At 48.6% G+C, this 17,101-nt stretch overlaps 1 protein-coding gene across 2 annotated transcripts in view; it reads right to left on the reverse strand.

Moving 5' to 3' along the window:
• Window positions 1–13,747: 13,747 nt before the first annotated feature.
• Window positions 13,748–17,101, reverse strand: part of TIAM1 (TIAM Rac1 associated GEF 1) — a 118,186-nt gene continuing 114,832 nt past the window's right edge. For both annotated transcript variants that reach the window (XM_075171107.1, XM_075171113.1), the window contains one exon: window positions 13,748–16,138. In XM_075171107.1, the coding sequence (XP_075027208.1) occupies window positions 15,654–16,138 (485 nt within the window). In that variant the 3' untranslated portion in view covers window positions 13,748–15,653. The remainder of the gene's footprint in view (window positions 16,139–17,101) is intronic.

Raw genomic sequence — 17,101 nt, forward strand, 5'->3', positions numbered from 1 at the left:
CACCGGGGGGAGTGAGCAAGCAGCTGGGTGGTGCTTGGTTGCCAGCTGGGGTTAAACCATGACAGGGTGAGAGACACACAAAATTGTAGTGAAGTAAGATGGTGTCAATGGTTTTTTTTAATAGATTAGCGTTATCACAGAAACTAGCTATTGCCACAGTATTAGTACATGGCCCTGCCTCAGGTTCCCCCAGGTTTTGGCAGACCAGTTCTGGCAAATCTCCTGTTGGTACCTTAAGGTGGTCCCACGCCAGCCATCCCCAGCTGCAGACAGCTGTGTGGGCTGTCCCAGCGCCACACAGTGGGACAGGGTCAGGAACCCGCTTTCTTCTGTGGCTTATGCTAAGATGGATGGAGGAAGGGGCTGCAGATGAATACTCTCCACTGCTGACTCTGCTGTGGCAAATGCGGCTGTGCACGGACAGGCAGACCAAAGGGGTGACAGCAGTAACATTTTAAAGCCATTTAGCAAATATGACTAGGGCTTGCCTGTTAACTCCCATATTTAAAATGGCATCAGAGATGAAAGACCACACAGTGCAGTCTCTGTAGGCCACATGTAGGATAAGAAGGGACAGTGTGGAAGGGCACAAGTGAAGTAAAACAAAGTTTGGGGTTGACAAGATGTGCTCAGTTGCTCAATATAAATGCGTGATGTGGGAGCAGGGGGAAGGGAAATTGCTGACTGATGAGTGGTGCTGCAGTGCCAGGTCCCTGAATCCCCTTGCAACTCCAGTTTTGGTCACCAGCCCCATGCACGTCCCTCTGGGGGACACGGCAGGCTTAGTCACATGGCTAAGCCAGACACATCAGGACAGCCCACCAGATAGCCCATCACTGGCCTTCATGGGTGTTTTGGTGGCTGAGAAGGAAGGTAGAGCAATGACTTTCTCTGGGTCCTTCCACTGCCCCTGGTCAGCCAGAGGTCCTGGGCATGGAGGACCCCATCGTTCTCGGGACGTGGATGGTGACATGTCAAGCGTGGAGGGCCACAACAAAGGTACGAGATGTTGCTGCAACTTTTTCGTTGCCAGATGGTATTTCGGGAGCCCATACTTGCATTCAGAAAGGCAGCTATTGCCCTCTGAAGACTCATGACTTCCCTACACCCACCAGTCAGTGGCTAACCATTTTGGGATGGCACATCCACCACGCACCTGACACTGGTCTCCACAGCCTTCCTCCAGACCTTCTTACTTAGACTAAGTGACTAGCAAGTACCAACAAAATCACCTGAGCCTCTGCTTTCCAGGGTTTCCCAAACCCAAATTAGCTGTGGTTACGCAGGCCACATATGCTGTGGCACTTGTCCCACCGGTCCTACAGCAGGCGTTAGGTGGAGCGTGCCTCCAGCCCTCTCACTGAGGATGGCAGATGAAGGGCTGGAAGCAGCCCTGTGAACACTGCCCTGCACAGCCCCTGTGAGCCTTTCCGTCGTGACCAGAGCAGAAAGGACAGGGGTTTTTGGCAGCCGTACGCCCTGCCCTCCATCCCCACAGCACACAGCCAGGCCACCCACCCCCTGGCTGCCACCAGCGAGGAGTGCGCAGGGACAGACGGGCCGCGTGAGGACACGGATTCCTCTGCAGGGTGGCAAATGTCAGAAGATGAATGAAAAGCACCAGATGGCTGTCAGCCATCTTTTCACCCTCTTCTCTTGCTCTCCAGCAGCATTTGATCACGGTATCTTCTGGGCAAGCACATTTCCTTTGCTTACATGTCCCCGGGCCCTCTCTGCCCCCTCCCACAGTGGTGTGCCCAGGAGCATGGCCTCCGCCACCCCCAGGAGACATCACAGGCCTCAGGGGGTGGCTGTGGGGGGAACTACATCACAAAGAGACTGCACAGAGGATGGCAGGAGGGAAGTTCGGGGGATAGCTTTCTCTCCATTTCCCAGGGTGAAGGCAGGGGATTTGGGGGCTGTGGGTGAGGGAAGATGGATGAGCAGCTCAGGGGGAGTGAGAGAGCCACAGCCATGGGGAAGCAAGCATGTTCAGAGCACAACAAAACCAACGTGGCCCCTAAGCGTTAGGGCGATGAGCAGGGCTGGTGGGGAGACCCAAGACCTTTTGAGATAGGGCAAGACTGATCTGGAAAGCAGGCAGGGGGGCAAGAGGGTAAACCAGGACAACAGCAGCAGCATCACTCGGTGGATCGGCACATGCCAGTGGGGACTAGCAGCAGTAAACCCTGGCCACATCACCTAACCGAAGTGGCAGGCATGATGCTCCATCATTGAGAAGAGATGGCTCCAGCCACCCCCCTGTGAGCAGAGCCTGGGGGTGATATGGGCACCTAAGGTCCATCACTGAGGGCCAGGGATGCAGCAGAGCCAAGAGAGGGCATGGTCCGGCTTCAGGGGCAGGGCATCCTTCCCATCCCTCCTCCTCCATAACGCAGGAGGCTTACAGCAAACCTGAAGGTATATTTGGCCTCTCCATTGCCCAAAAAGCACTTCAGAGTGCCCTGCGACCTCTTGGTGTTTCCAGAGCCTCTCTTAGCGCATGCATCCACAGCAAGTCCTGGAGGTCTCAACAGCTGCGTGGCCGGGTCGTTGGTTCAGACCCTCGTGTCCCCGTTCAAGGCCAGAGTGCATGAGGTGTGCTCCTGGAGCAGATCCTCCAGTTTCACTTAACCCAAAAGGGCGCCAGGTCACTGGCACCAGAATCTCCCTGCAGTGTGAACCAAGGCAGGGTCGGGGGGAGTGATTGGGGTGTTCGTGTGGAAAGCATGCCCCAGAGCCAGCTAAAATGCTAATGCGAACGTGCACTGAGGGCTCTGCTCTGCACCTGTTTCTTGGCTGATCTAGTATACCCCCTTTTAAGCGAAACAGGACTTTTATACGGACCAAAAGCACTGACTGGTCCTCAAAAGAGATTTTGTTGTGGAGTCCGTTAGGGTGGTGTAGGGTCTTTTTTTACACATTTTGAAACTCAGAGCTGAATCAAAGTCCAGAGGGAAAAAGGAACGAAGGAACGAAGGAAAGAAGGGGTTTTTTTACAACTTGTTCATCTTTATTATTTGAAGGCAGGCTTTTCAAAGACAAACGCCTGACATTTGACTATGAAATCTATTGTTACACACCGCAGCCAACAGTCACCAATCGTTTCATAAATGAAAACTGCAAGACTCATAACTAAATACTCAGTGCAATGCCACAGCACAGCAAAAACAGACAGACGAAAACGCTAAAACCCACTAATGTAACACGACGAGCCACACAGAAGTGTGGTATGATGTGCCGTAAGCTGCAGGGCTTTGTGCTCAGCATTCAAAAGCTCATACATCGGCACCGTTGTGATAACAAGGCTTTTTCTCCTTTGTTCCTCTTGCATTAGCAACCCACAGAGCCATGGTGCCACCAGGAGAACTGATGTGGAACCGCCTCCATTAGCAGGAGAGAGAGATACTCAGAGGGTGTAGAGCTTACTGGCAAGTAGGTACATCCACACCTCTTTAATAAGCAATTATAGGAAACAAATACAACCCAGGTCTCATTTTATCTGAAGGCACAAGAAGGCTCCCTCAGAACTTCAGAGCGTATCATGTCACCGTGGACTGAGCCGCATTCATTCAGCAATGCAACTGAGCCGTAGCTAGTTCCTATGTGTCCACTGATGTTTCTCTGCAAGAAGGGAAAGTTAAACCTAGGATCAGGAAAGACAAATCTGTATTATGAGAACTTAGTAATTTCTGTAAGTACCAAACCAGACAAAAGACTGGAATCCCCTGCCACACTGAAGAAAAGGCATATTTGTTGGAAATGTAGTCTCACACAAACTGTAATGCATCTCTTTTTGTGTTTTGTCTTTAAAGGAGAAAAGTAAGCCTGTTTTCTCTCTGCATTGAAGAGACTTGCACATCCCAGCCTCCAAATCAGTCCCATGCAGGTGAACACCTTCTCACTTCAACAGGATAAATTTATTTATGCTCTCTGTGAAGAAGTTACAGTGGGAAGAACTTTCCCCAGCCACAAGTAGGCCTGAGCAAATTGAGCTATCAGTGTCGTTTGATTTTGATTTACTTCTTTTTAAATCGAGGTTGTCAGGGGTATACTGAACCTGCTGACTTTTAATTGTGTTTTCCAGCTCCTGCCACGACGGTGTGACAGCAGCTTTCACCCTGCAATAGGCTAGAGTGTCCCCATCAACAGCGTCACCGTTGCAGCACGTGGGAATAGCAGCCACCGAGAGAGTGCCAGCACGCCCGGGGGAACAGCCTGAACTTAGTTTCAGGAGCCCCAGCTGAAAGCAGCTAATGCAAAACCTCCTCATCGCCTTAAACCCCATCGCTGCTCCTGGAAGGGTTCTTCTGCCGTCACCAAAATAACAGAGCGCCGCCCATGGAAATGGTTGTAATGGGGTTTTACCATCCAGCGCCTGAGCTCGAGAGGTGTTTACATGTGCACGAGATTGTTTTGTCAGCATTTCTGCTTTGCCCTTACACTTTGCGGTATTAGCAGTCTCTTTAGGCTCAAATTCAGTTGAATGTAATTATATTAGCAAAGCGACATCATCCCTTCGCATGACTAACATCGGTAGTTTTCAGAAACACACATCACATCCAACGTCTCAAGGATGTTCAATTAATAGCCTGCAAGTGAGGTTGGCTCTAGTTGCTCGGACAGTGATGGAGGAGCTGTAGGAGGCAAATGCTCCATCAAAAACAGACATCACAGGTCAATTGATACAGCCATCAGGTTTGTGAAACTGTTGTTTTTAACTCCAAACAACTCCAATTCTTTATGAAACTGGAGAGAGGCCCTTTCCCAGCTGTAAAAGCAACATAGACAGTTACATTTTGGGATGATCCTTCCTCATTTCTTCCTGATTTCATTGCTTTCAAGACCGGAGAGCAAGAATCCAAGAGAAAGCTTAATTGATATACTATGCTCCCCCCAAACAGATCTGTTTTGCCACTCCAGGTGTAACTTCAATTAATGATAACAGGGACAATGTTTGGCAGGTGGTAGGACCAGCCAAGATCAGTATTGCACACAGATGCTGCAGCTTTTTTACACACAGCTGTGGGGATTACTGGTCTGTGTCATGATACTACTCTAAACTTCTGCATGTTTGGGATCAAAGTTTTTTTCTTCCTCATTCCCCAGTATTAGTCTCTCCAGGGATGGGACAACTTTGTGGACTGGCGAAGTAATTTAGGTAACGGTTTTGCAAAGTGTTAATTCCTTTGATTCATGCTAAGCACACCCGTTGCCTCCTGCTGCTGTGTATTTTATATTTATTTACTAGTGCAGAGCCATAAGGCAGCATTTTAAAGTGCACAGTTTGAAAAAGCAGCTATAGGTGTAGAGGAAGGGAACTGTTACCCAGCTGGTATCACAACATGTTATTTGTTCAGAGCCCAGTCATAAACCCAACCAGGTGAAAGCAGCAGCATCCCTGCAGATTTTCAACATCAGAACAAGCAGAGATCTCGCCCTGTGCTGCAGACCTCAGCCTAATGCAGGGTTAAAACGTGTGACCGTGAGAACCTGGCACAGCAAGCAGAAAAACGGAAAGCCCCTCTGGAGCAGGTGAGCCCCCTTGCCAGCACAGACCAGCTCTGTATGGGGGGTTTGTCCATGCTGCCGTGTCCCAGAGCCCTCACTGCAGATCAGGGCAGCACTCTGCAGATTCAAGCTATTCAGCCTATATATCCTAAATAAAAAAAGTCCTCCCTTGTAGTAACTATCCCACAGCTGGGATTGTAGATGGCACTACGTTGTTTCCTTTTTCCTGAAGGAAAATGTCTCTTCATTTCTGCCTTCAGTTCCCAACGACATTGTCTCACTGCCCCTCCTCCCACCCCTGATCTTAAGTCTCCATACTGATGTTTATGACCTTCCAGCCCCTGCTCTCACCCCAACATACTGAAACATCTCCTTGGGCCACCTGCAGAAATAATGCCGATCGCAGCTCGCTGCTAGGGGCCTTTCCCTGCATCTCCTTGAAATCAGCCCTTGCAGCTCCCTGGGGAAATGGAAAGAATTGAGCCCCACAGCTCCAACTTGGCTGTACCACGCTGGGGTGAATCTTCCCAGACCCATCTACTGTTTTCAAAATGCATTTGCTGTGCAAATGTGCAGTTTTTATCCCAGCACTCTCAGTTTTATTTTACTTTTAACAACAGCTCTTTCTTTACTTTTTAAATGGGAGGCAGAGAAGAAGGGTCATTTAAAAATAATTTCATTACCAACTGCTCACTTTCTCATGCTTCGTGAGGTTTTGAGGGGGCAGAGGATTGGATTTTCTTATCTTTTCAAGCTACTTTTTTTTTGCTGTCTTTATCTCCTTTTCCTCGAGTATTCCAGTGTGTAATTCAACTAATAGCCTGCTATTGCAGTGACCTTAAAGAAAGCTGATACTCTTCCTCTAGTTCAGTCTTTTAGTTTCTTACTGGAGATCTAAAGGCCTTTTTTTAATGCTGTATTAGGAACTTGTGAGAGAGGATGAAGTAGATTCTTCTGAACCGCATTTCTACAAAAGCTTGCTTCCACATCCCTCTGCCTTCTCCAACAGTAGGATTTTTCCCAAAGCTCTCTAGTATCATGGAGAACTCTTGAATGCTCTTCACTTACCGTTTTTAAGCACAGTGCTGCTGTTCTCAAAGCGAACTCCAGTGATGCTAGGCTCTTGCCTCGGCCCACCCAGCCACTGCCCAGCCAGGGCATGCTAGCAAGACTCTCAGTACAAATCTGTAAATGCTCTTGGCGAATGGCTGCTGCCTCCCACACTGCCTTGCAGATCCTGCAAAACCAAGAGGGGAGGGGGGACGTATATGCCACCTCCAAGATTTGCAGGTCCAAAATTTGTTTCTCCTTTATCCAAGATTTGCCTATCATCGAAAGCACTGATGCAGGCTTCATGACGGTGCTGAGCAGCCGGACATCTTCGACGCTTTTGCCTGTTAAGAGGTGTTATCCCCACCTCTCCCCTCCTTCCTAAATCCTTGGTGGGATCCTTCGGTCCCTTTGGAGACTTAGTACAAAACAGTAGACAAGATTGAGGGAGAATCTGCCCTCCTTCACCGGGGGAGATACCCACTGACCAGGAGCATCAGCCACAGCCTCGTTACTACTTGAACAGCTACAAAGATACTATAAACTCTCTAATACCTCTCGAGGAGTTAATTAAAGGGGGTTAATCTCCGCTGAGAAGAAGTGAATCTGAACCTATCCCTGGAAATTACTTTCTCTAACGGAATGACGCAAAACCCAGCTAGCACCCTGCTCCGGGCCGACGGCCGCCCTGCAACCGCGCGGGATGCCTTCCGTAATGGGAGCGAAGAGGACGCGGCTTGACCGCCTCCAGAGCACGCCTGCCTTTCATTTATTTTCTGTTTATTCGTTTCATTACAGCGGAAATCCCCCGGCTTTTGAAGGAGCTGAGTAACCAGCCGGCTCGGCAGCGGGGCTCGGCGGCATCTGCAGGGGAAGAGTGACCCCCGCTGGCCAGGCCGCGGAAAGGAGCCCCCGGTCCCCGCCCCGCCGCGCTCCCCCGCTCGCCCTCCTGCCCTGGGGAGGCCCGGGCGGCAACAGGCGTCCTCCTCTGCCCTCTCCCCCCGCTCCCCTACAGAGAAGCCGCCGGGTGCATTGCTGGTTTGTGCCGCCGCGCAGCCGCCGCACGGCTCGGCAGGCAGAGCGGCCCTTCCCAGGGCGGGCCCGGGGATTTTTGACGGCTGAGCGTGTCCAGGAGTTTTACCCTGGGAAAGCACCGGGTGGGGCACCGCCCTTGCGCCGTCTGCGGAAACTCCTCTTCAGCCTCTGCTCTTTCCCCTCGAGCATGAGGAGCCCCGCCGCTGGCCAGCAGTGATGTCTATGTCCGCGCTACCCGGAGGGCAGAGGGGCAGGAGGCAGCTGGGGCTCCGGCTCCACGCTGAAGCTGATGTTGCAGCTAATTGCCTCCCGGAGGGTTGGCCCTGACCGCCAGCAACGGACAAGGCTCACATCGTGGTCATCAGGAGCGAAACTGCTCCAGTCACTCCAGCAAACAGGCCGTGGGCTCCTGCACAGTCACTGACTGTCAGCTCAGCTTCTGGCGAGCTGTCCATCACAAAACACTCGGAGCGCGTTAGGCATGGCGGAGATATCTGAACTGAAATACCAGCCTGGAGGACCAGGCAGGTGCGCGGTACTGCCTGTTGCCTCGGCTGAGCGGGGCAAAGCCTTCAGCATGCCTGGGAAACCACGCAGGGCTGGCCCCGTGCAGCTGAAGAAGAGCCTGGAGGCTCAGTGGGTTTCCGTGAAGGAAACCCGAGGAGCAATGCATCGCACTGGACCGACCCAGCGACTGTACAAAGCGATAGGCGTTTTCTCTAGGAATTGAAAGGAAAGCTGCCAGAACTATGGCTGTGCTATTAAATTTGAAATGGAGTGGCAGAGACTACTCTCTGGCACGGGCGACAGCTGGTCCAGAACAGTCTATGTCTGTGCTATGAAACTCCCTTGATCTCCACAACACCGTGGCCACAGGCAAAATGTTCCTGCATTAACACGGGGGAGCCTAGGGGGCCTGAGCATCTGGTGAAGGAGGGTGTCTAGAGCAATTCTTGTAGGTACAGTGAGTGCAAATGTTCATCCAGCGCTTTTTTTAGAAGTGAGGCTCGTGCCACATACCACAGGGCTGCATGTTGGCCCTTGGGCATGGAGGAGCGCTTGGCTTTTTCCTTGCCACACTCCAAGCACCCCAGTCAGGTGTTGATTCGGAGCCTGCTCTCCTTTCAGAGACGGTGTAGCACATACTTAATATTCTATTCACGCCTCTCTGCGGCTTTATGAATCTCAGTTTCTGGCTTTGATCCGGTTCCTGCAACATTAATTAATTTCAGGCCCTCTTGCTCCCTCTTTTTTTCAATATGCTATTTCTAATTATTTCTTATTTCCTCAGGCTACCTATTTCATTTCAAACAAATTTTCCCAAAGAGCAGATTACTTGGCTGTTGTAACAATGTGTGATTGCATACGGGTCATCGCCTAATTGCACAGATGTGACACAGGGATCCAGCACACCTCTCTAGCACACAGTTTACTGGAGTCTGTCCTCGCACGCAAAAACGGAACGGCATCAGTATCCGCCTCTCCAAACTGTGCATGGAATTGCAGGAAGAAGTTTCCCTCTGTCTTCCTCTGTTTCACGCAGAGACGGTTGGCTCGTGGTAGCACAGTTTTTCAGCCAAAGCAGCGGGAAGGATTTCAGACCTGGTGCGGTGAAGTGCACGGTGAGCTGGCATACATGAGCCACTTGTCACCACTCGTGTGCGTGCTCTTTTAGTTGTGTGCTGCTTTCTGCTTGATGCCCTGACTCTCTTTCTTCATTTCACTACTTCACTGACTTCCTGAAGGTTTTGGATTAGTCTGGTGGTATTCCAAACTGAAAATAATCCTACCTTAAGTAGCAAACATTAACTTGCTGCAAGAGGTGCCATTGCTGGAGGAACTGCTGCATATACCATACCCCATTTTCATGCCATTTCCTTTCTGTGCCTTTTATTGTCATCCTCTAGAGAGACACGGAGCTCTGCAATGTTTAACTACTCTAAGAATCCTTGTCAGACTTGCTGGGAACATATTAAAGATGTTTAATTTCTGCTTCCTTTCATTGTCATACCTTCATACTTTTTATTATCTCTTTTTGGGGAAAAAAAGTCCCGCGGCATCAATGAGCAGGATTAATGGCTCTTTGAGTACCAGAAAGGGCTCAGTCTGGGAAAAAAGCTGACTAATGAGGAATATGACAGAGGTTTCTAAAGTTATTGATGATGTGGAGAAGGTTGGTAGAGATTGAGTCTTCACAGTTTCCTCCAGTGTAAAAAGTTGATGGGTATCAAATGAAACCACAGCGGGATCAAAATTCAGAATGAGCAAAAGCAGGTGGCACATCCCTGCCTGGGTGCCAGACCTCTGAGACTCCTTGCCAAAGGATGTCTGGATGCAAAAAGCTTACCTGGATTCAAGGACACACTGGCCAGCCTCCTGGAGCAGAAGTCATTGGAGAACTACTAAACCCACAGGGTGGGATTCTGTTGCCTTCAATGCCGTCTGAGCTGCCCCAGCATTACCCGCCGTACTCCAGCTGCCCCTCCAGAAGAGCACAGCTCACCTGAAGCGCCTGTGTCCTCCTGCACCCCCCCAGAGATATATGCCTTGGACCTTAGACGTCTGAAGTGTTTCTACTGACTACGTGTAGGCAGCTGAATTGACCTTGGGATCTTCTGAAGTGCCTTAAGATACTACACCATGAAACAGCACTATGTGCCTGTGTTTAGGAGCTGGGAGCATAGAGGTCGAAGTATCACAAATGTTTGTTCTATTCTTCTTCCCTAGACATAAGTCTGTGGGTGCTGTTTGAGGCAGGACACTTGGGTGCATCTGTTGGGGAGCCCTGAGGCATACGTTGCCCTCCATTGCCCCTTGCAGTCAACCTTTTCCAAGAGATGCCTCCTTCAGAACAGCCGCATTCTGAGTAGGATGCTGACCTGAAACACCTACAGGGCTCTGGGAGGAGCAGGAGTGAGTACCTGTAATTCTCATGTGCCAAACCAGGAGGTTAAGGGGAGATTTTATCATTTCAAATATTTTGCTTCATCTGGGAAATGACAGAGGAGTAGAAAACATCATTTTGTATACCCAAACACAATTTAGGTAAAAGTCTAGTGATGTTTTGCAGCAAGGACCAAGGATTACTGGCAAACAGGCACTTCGGCCACTTACTGTGTTTAGTAGACCTGGGGCACCCCAGAAAATATATCTACCTCTGCACCAGACACTTCTCACTGGGGGTGAGAGGATCAGGAGAAGATGATTTATGGCTTCTTCAGTTGTCCCACCCCCACAGTAGATCTATGCTCCTGCCATTTTCTATGGAAGACTCACCAAGCTTTATCTCCTGGGAGTTTGTCTATTTGGTTTCATAGCAATATTTTCATCTTTTGATACAAAATTCAAGATGATACTTTTTGCAGTTTGTTCCTGACTGGAAAAAGAACAGCAAAGAAACTGAAACTCACTGTGTGACCGGGTGTGGAGCGGTGTGGAGGGGCAGTCATAGGATCACAGGATAATGCAGGCAGGAAGGGCCCTCAGTAAGGTCTCCGGTCCAACCCCCTGCCCCGAGCAGGGCCAGCTCTGGGATCAGACCAGGCTGCTCAGGGCTTTCTCCACACGGTTCCTGAAACCCCCCAAGGACAGAGCCTGCACAAGGTCTATGGGCAACCTGTTCTCCTTTCGGGCGCACTGAGGTGTATTTCCCCAAGGCTGCGTGCAGTCAGCATCACCCGTAACATCAGTGCCTGGAGGTGCACAGCCACAGAAACCATGGCTTCATTTTGAAGGTCACATGGAGAACACTTCATTGGTTACAGTTATTCCCTGACTCATCATCATCCCTCCCTCTCTTATTAAATTGATTGGAAACACAGAATTGAAAGGAGAAAGCAAACTCAACACCACAGCATTAGCGTATTCCCAGCTGTACGTAATGGACAAAAAAATCTCTGCTGCCCAGGCAGACCGTGTGGCTTTTCTGATCACTTTAGTGCTCTGCCACAAGAAAGGATTCCTTACTACAGCTAATTACTTCTTTACATTACCGAAAAGGAAACATCATCCAGACTAATGGCTAAACAGCCTTCTGCAGGCCTTTCACCGGTACCCCAGGCTTGCTGCATGACCTTGTGTGTACTCCTCCACCTGCCTTCATTTGTCAAGCTTAAAATGGGAACAATTTACCCAGGCCCTAAGGCTGCTGCAAGATTTCATTATTGCAAAGAGCTACTCAAGCTCATGCCCACGTAGGACGCAGAGGTACTATGTATTATTAACAGGATGTGGCTGAAGGAAAAGAGAAACAGAGGAAGCAATTTTTCAAAGGCTTGCTTTCCCCTCGTTTCCCCCCAGAATAAGGCAGAGCCGCAGCAAGCTTCCAAAATGCTGGACAGGATTCATTCAGTAATACTGACACGCCGACAGCCTTCAATCCACATGCACGACAGCTCTTGTAATTGAAAGGATTAAAAAAGAAGTACCTCAGCAACTGTTGAGAATAAAATTAAAAAGAAAGGAAAGCAAGTTGCAGAGAAGCCGAAGACACCGGGAGGGGGAACACGAGCTGTGGGGAGAGGCAGAACTGTTTGCCGTGTCCACAATTATCTGGCCACATTTAAAATAGCCACACGCAGGGAGCAGGGTCACATTTTTGACATGTTATTTGCAGAGACAATAGCTTCAGAAACAAAATATTTCCCGTGTTGTCCTGAAGCCAGTGCAAGCAAAGCAGTCTGCTAGAGACGACAACAAAAACCCAACTGACTAGTAAAAGTAGCATTAAGAAAAGCATTTCCCAAACCTCAACGCTACGGGATGCCTGTGCTCTCCACATGGGACTGCTGCTTCTTCTACTGCAGGCAACACCAAGGGGCTGTGCAAGGTTCTTCTCGCAACTCTGGCAATAGCACCTTGTTTTCTAATAAACCAGTGCCCTAACGTCCACCAGCCCACCTTTTAGGGACAATCTGCCAGGATCCATGCACATAACCAAACTCCCTGTACATGAGTAGTCCTAGCTCCCCTAAAGAAACGTGGGGGGAGTCAGGGTCTCACTCCCAGGCCAGGGAAGCTCCAGGCTGCACAAAACACCAACCCACAGAGCGCTCCTTAGATTTGAGCTAAAATTCAGCACCCCATAGGGAGAGGTTTGGCCAAACAACTGGCCACGGTGAGACTGGAGAGCTCTTCCAATGTAATTGGAATTCTGCTGGAATTTGCTACTTTTTTCCTCTTTCTTTTCAAGATATGCACTTAAGGTTCCTTGTGACCGGCCTAGAAAAAGAAACAGGCATGACTGGTTATGAACGTAATAAGGAAAATGGCAACTCTCACTTTGCAAAATATGAGCTGAGCCTTACCCGAGGGCTCTTTCCTAAGCTAGTGACTGGTAGGTGAGAATAAAAGAACTACTCCCTAGCATTACACTTTCTACCTGCCACACCTTCTGTGCAAGGCTTGATATGTGATAAACGAGCTACATAACATGAATTTTTAATGCAAGGCATGATGTTATTGCAGTAGGACAGGCTCTTTAAGCAGCTTCGTATACAATCTGAGAGCTGCATGCTTTGCACTCATGTTTCACTAGAGGTTGATGCAGTTTCGCAGATTTAGGGAACAGTGTTGCTAGTTACAGACTTCAACGTGCCATTTTAAAGTTAGCCGTCCTACTAAAGGAAAGCTTAATTTTGTGTCAAGGTGCATGTCAAATAGGCACACTGTGGGCAAATACTTGCATCTAGCATTTGATCTTCCTGTCTGTCTCATTTTCCATCCTCTAACAGGCAAAGCTCCAGGCTTGGACCTTCCATTGGGGAAATAAAGAAATAAAAATGAGGTTTCAACAGGAGAGAATGGAGGCCAACAAGCCTGCTCCGGCCTTTCACATGGGACAGGCTGAAGCTCAGCACGTGCTGGCCAAAGGAGCCGTCATTCACCCCAGAGCTCAGACCCCACCAAGAAGCAGAGCCAAGACAGGCTGAACCCATTTTAAGGGGACATCCGCGCACGATACAGGGCACACACTGCTAAGGGTGGAAACCTCACTATTAAGGAGACTCCCCACAGGTTATTAAAGCCAGGACCCCAACAGCTTCATCTACTGTAGGACTTGCTTCCTTGCTTGCCTCTACTGAGAGGCACCTGTCTTGGAGCACAGACGTACACATACCGCTCTCTTGTATTTTTTTCCAGTATTTTATTTCTGACAGGCATTTACAACGTTCCATTCATAGAACTAAAAACATAAAAATAGACCTTCTTTCAGCTTATAAAAGAAATATATAAGAACCTTTGACATAGACATGTCATGACATTATGTACAAGAACAACGGTACCTTCCCAGTACCAGCCTTCCAGTATTTCAGCGCTGACTGTATTCCGCTGGGTACAGCATAGGACAGCTAAAACCTCCGCTTCTCTAATACGCTGGGACACAACTGACGGGTACATGATATAAAACAATGATGTGATAATACAAAGGGTATAGAAACCTTTCTAAAGCTTTTACGAAAAGAAATCAGAAGATAGCAAAAAGTTAATAGAGAAAGCTTTCATAAGATCAAGTATAGTGCACCAGAAACCAGAAAGGGGGGAGCAGGGGAGAATGCTAGCTGGGACACAAAGACAGTGATGGATTTTTTGGGGGAATAATTTTTGTTATGTTTTAAAATATAGTCAGAGTGGATTTTATAAAATATAATCCTAAAGCTATTATAAAATTTCAGGTTTTCAAAGTACCTACTAATGTGTCAAACATCAATAGATACCAACAAAAAAAAAGAAAATTTCATATAATCTTCCTTTTTTCCTATAGGTGAAACTGAAATGGGAAAAGCTATATAAATCTTAAAAAAAAGTGCTATTTTGTGTTTCGTATTTGGAAGTCTACTTAGAAAACACAAGATTTTAGTCACATTTTACCCTGTTTTAGATGTTTAAATAAAAGATTTAAAATGTTAAAGAGGTTTGCTTGTGTAGAACTTGTTCATACTCTATTGCAGTGGAAAAGCTTTTATAAAGGAATTAAAATACACTAGTTTCACCCACAGTAGGAGAGTGGATGAGGTCAGTTTTTTGGCCATGAATTCCCTGTCCCCTAAGCCCAAACTCTGCCAGAGAGAGTGGACCAAACGGATCTGTGACGTTGCCACACTGGCTCCAGCGAGGTTACACCATGGATCGGTTTGGTCCACTACAATTCAGTCGTGTCATTTTATTTTATTCTTTTTATTACCTAACTAAACTCCAGTCTCAAACATATACAATAATCCTTTTCCTGAAGAAAGTTATACCTAAATAAGAGTTTCCAGTTCATATTTTAATATAAAACCACCATTCCTAACCCTCTGCAAAAAGCTAGCCTCGTATCCTAGACGTGGAGCTACGCTAACGCTGTAAAACTCTTATCCCTTTGTGCCCCTGCATCTCAGGTAAAATACAAAAAAATATTTCTTCAAGTGTTAAATTTGGATCTCTTTTAAGAGAGTTTGGCATCTTTATAATATTATGTAAAACTAGAGCTTCCAACATTGACATTAAATTAGACCAGCCACAGACCAAGAGGACTTAACACAACATAGATCCCAAACCTTTGCTCACACATTCCTAAAATACATGTAAATTCTCTTACAGTTAAAGAGGGAAAAGTAATAAGAGTACTGCAACTGTACACGTTAAAAAGGCAGTTACCTCATTAAGGAGATGAATCTACGACTGATGTTTTACGGCTATAAAACCCTCTGTTCGTTGTGCTATTGTTTAAGCTAGTTCGCTGCACGTAGGTTAAGACATCCAGAGTAATTTGTTTTCCAGTGATGATATTCTCCCCATACCTAATTTCAGCCCCTGATTATTTTAGAATAAATAAAATAGTGTGAAAGCCCTTGGTAACGTAAGACAGGACCTTAAGCTTATTCCGTTCCAGGTTTTGAGCGTTTTACAGTTGCCTAAAGTGTGGCCGCATGGCTTCGAACCAATTCAGCTGCCGAAATGGTGTGTGCAAGTGTGCAATCTATCGGGATCAGGCCTCCGCGGTGTGCGGGGGCGGGAGGGAGGGATAGAGGGTGGGACGGGGAGACCTACGCATCCAGGCGGGGAAGGGGACCGCTTTAGAGCTCCGTGTTCAGCTTCCTGCTGGGGACAAAGTCTTCACGCCTAACCCAGATGACCTCCTCGCCGTGGCCCTCCACGTCACCGTTGATGCCGGACAAGGCCGCCTGCTTCTTCAGCTGGGTCATCCTGGAGGCGTGCGTGTCCATGGCCGGGCGCGGGCGGTCTCCCCGGCACGGCTGGCTGCTTGTGATGGAGGCCGCCTGCAGCCGCTCCCGAAGGTCTCGGTCGGCCACGGCGCCTCTCATGGCCTCGCAGTACTCATCGTCATCGCTGAGGATGTCCGTTTCCTTGATGTCCTCCTGCTCCTCATACTGAGCAAGGTCAAACTGTTCCTCTACCCAGCGGTCAGTGTCCCCACTGTGCGTGGGCTGCTGGGGCTCTTTTTCAGGGCTGCTCGTGTAGACGGCGTCTGAGTCAATGGTAAACCTGTTTCGGGCCAGCCGCCGCCTCCTCCTCCCAAGAGACTTGCTTGGGGCTGACACTGCGCACACACAAAGATAAAACCCCACAGGCTTTTTACACACGGTACAACTCTCTTTAAAAAGTTAGTCTTCCAGGGGCCCTTTATTTAACACCACTAGGCACAAAGCAGGCAGACTCCCAAGAATGACCTAGTCATTCAGCATCCTCCCTGCGGGCAAGTCACACTTCACTCAGCTCCTCAGCACAGGTCTCTCTCCAGCTGAAAAAGGAGTTTCTGCTACTCAGATCCACAGTTGGGATAATGGCCCACAATTACTGTTCCTCCTAAGCGGTGGGCAGCCAGCCAGCCAGCACAAAGTGCATCTGTTCAGCTCAGCTTCTCACACGCAGTGCCCTGCTGTCAGCACACCGCGAAAACCAACTAGCCTTACGCCTCGGTACAGGAAATTGCTTTGTCTGGGGCGAGAGCAACACTATAGGTTTCCAAGTAGCTACTTCAGTGCTGAAGATGCTGCGATTGTTGCATTATTCACAGGGAAGGAAGTTCCCTGCCTAGGCTCTGCTACTCCCTTCCCCGCTCCCTCCCTACTGGGGGGAAAAAAAGAAAACCCCAAAACCAGAAAAAACTTTCAGAAGTTCCTTACTCAGCATCAGCTGGTCTACTAGCTTTTGCAACTGGCCCAATTAGCAAATTCACATCTTCTGTGTTGGAACATCTTCATTAGAGGCTTGTGAGGCAAAGCAGGGGACGAATCCTGCAGCCGAAGGACCTGCAGGCATTCCAGCGCTTTACGTGCACACACACGTAGCTCCATCGCAAGCAGGTGAACTCCGAGGTTAGAGTTTGTCCCCCTCCACTAACCAGCACCTTCAGTATGCATCTATCACACTCTAGCAGCTTGGGGGCGGGGATTACATCTTAATATCCCTGAGCCTCAAAACATGCATTAAGTACAACAGCTCAGCAGTTGCAAATTTTAACTGTAGTGAGAGGTCTGGACCCTAAGAGGAGATTTTAATC

The sequence above is a fragment of the Calonectris borealis genome, chromosome 1 (genome assembly GCF_964195595.1).
Source record: "Calonectris borealis chromosome 1, bCalBor7.hap1.2, whole genome shotgun sequence".
In the NCBI taxonomy this organism is placed as follows: domain Eukaryota; kingdom Metazoa; phylum Chordata; class Aves; order Procellariiformes; family Procellariidae; genus Calonectris; species Calonectris borealis.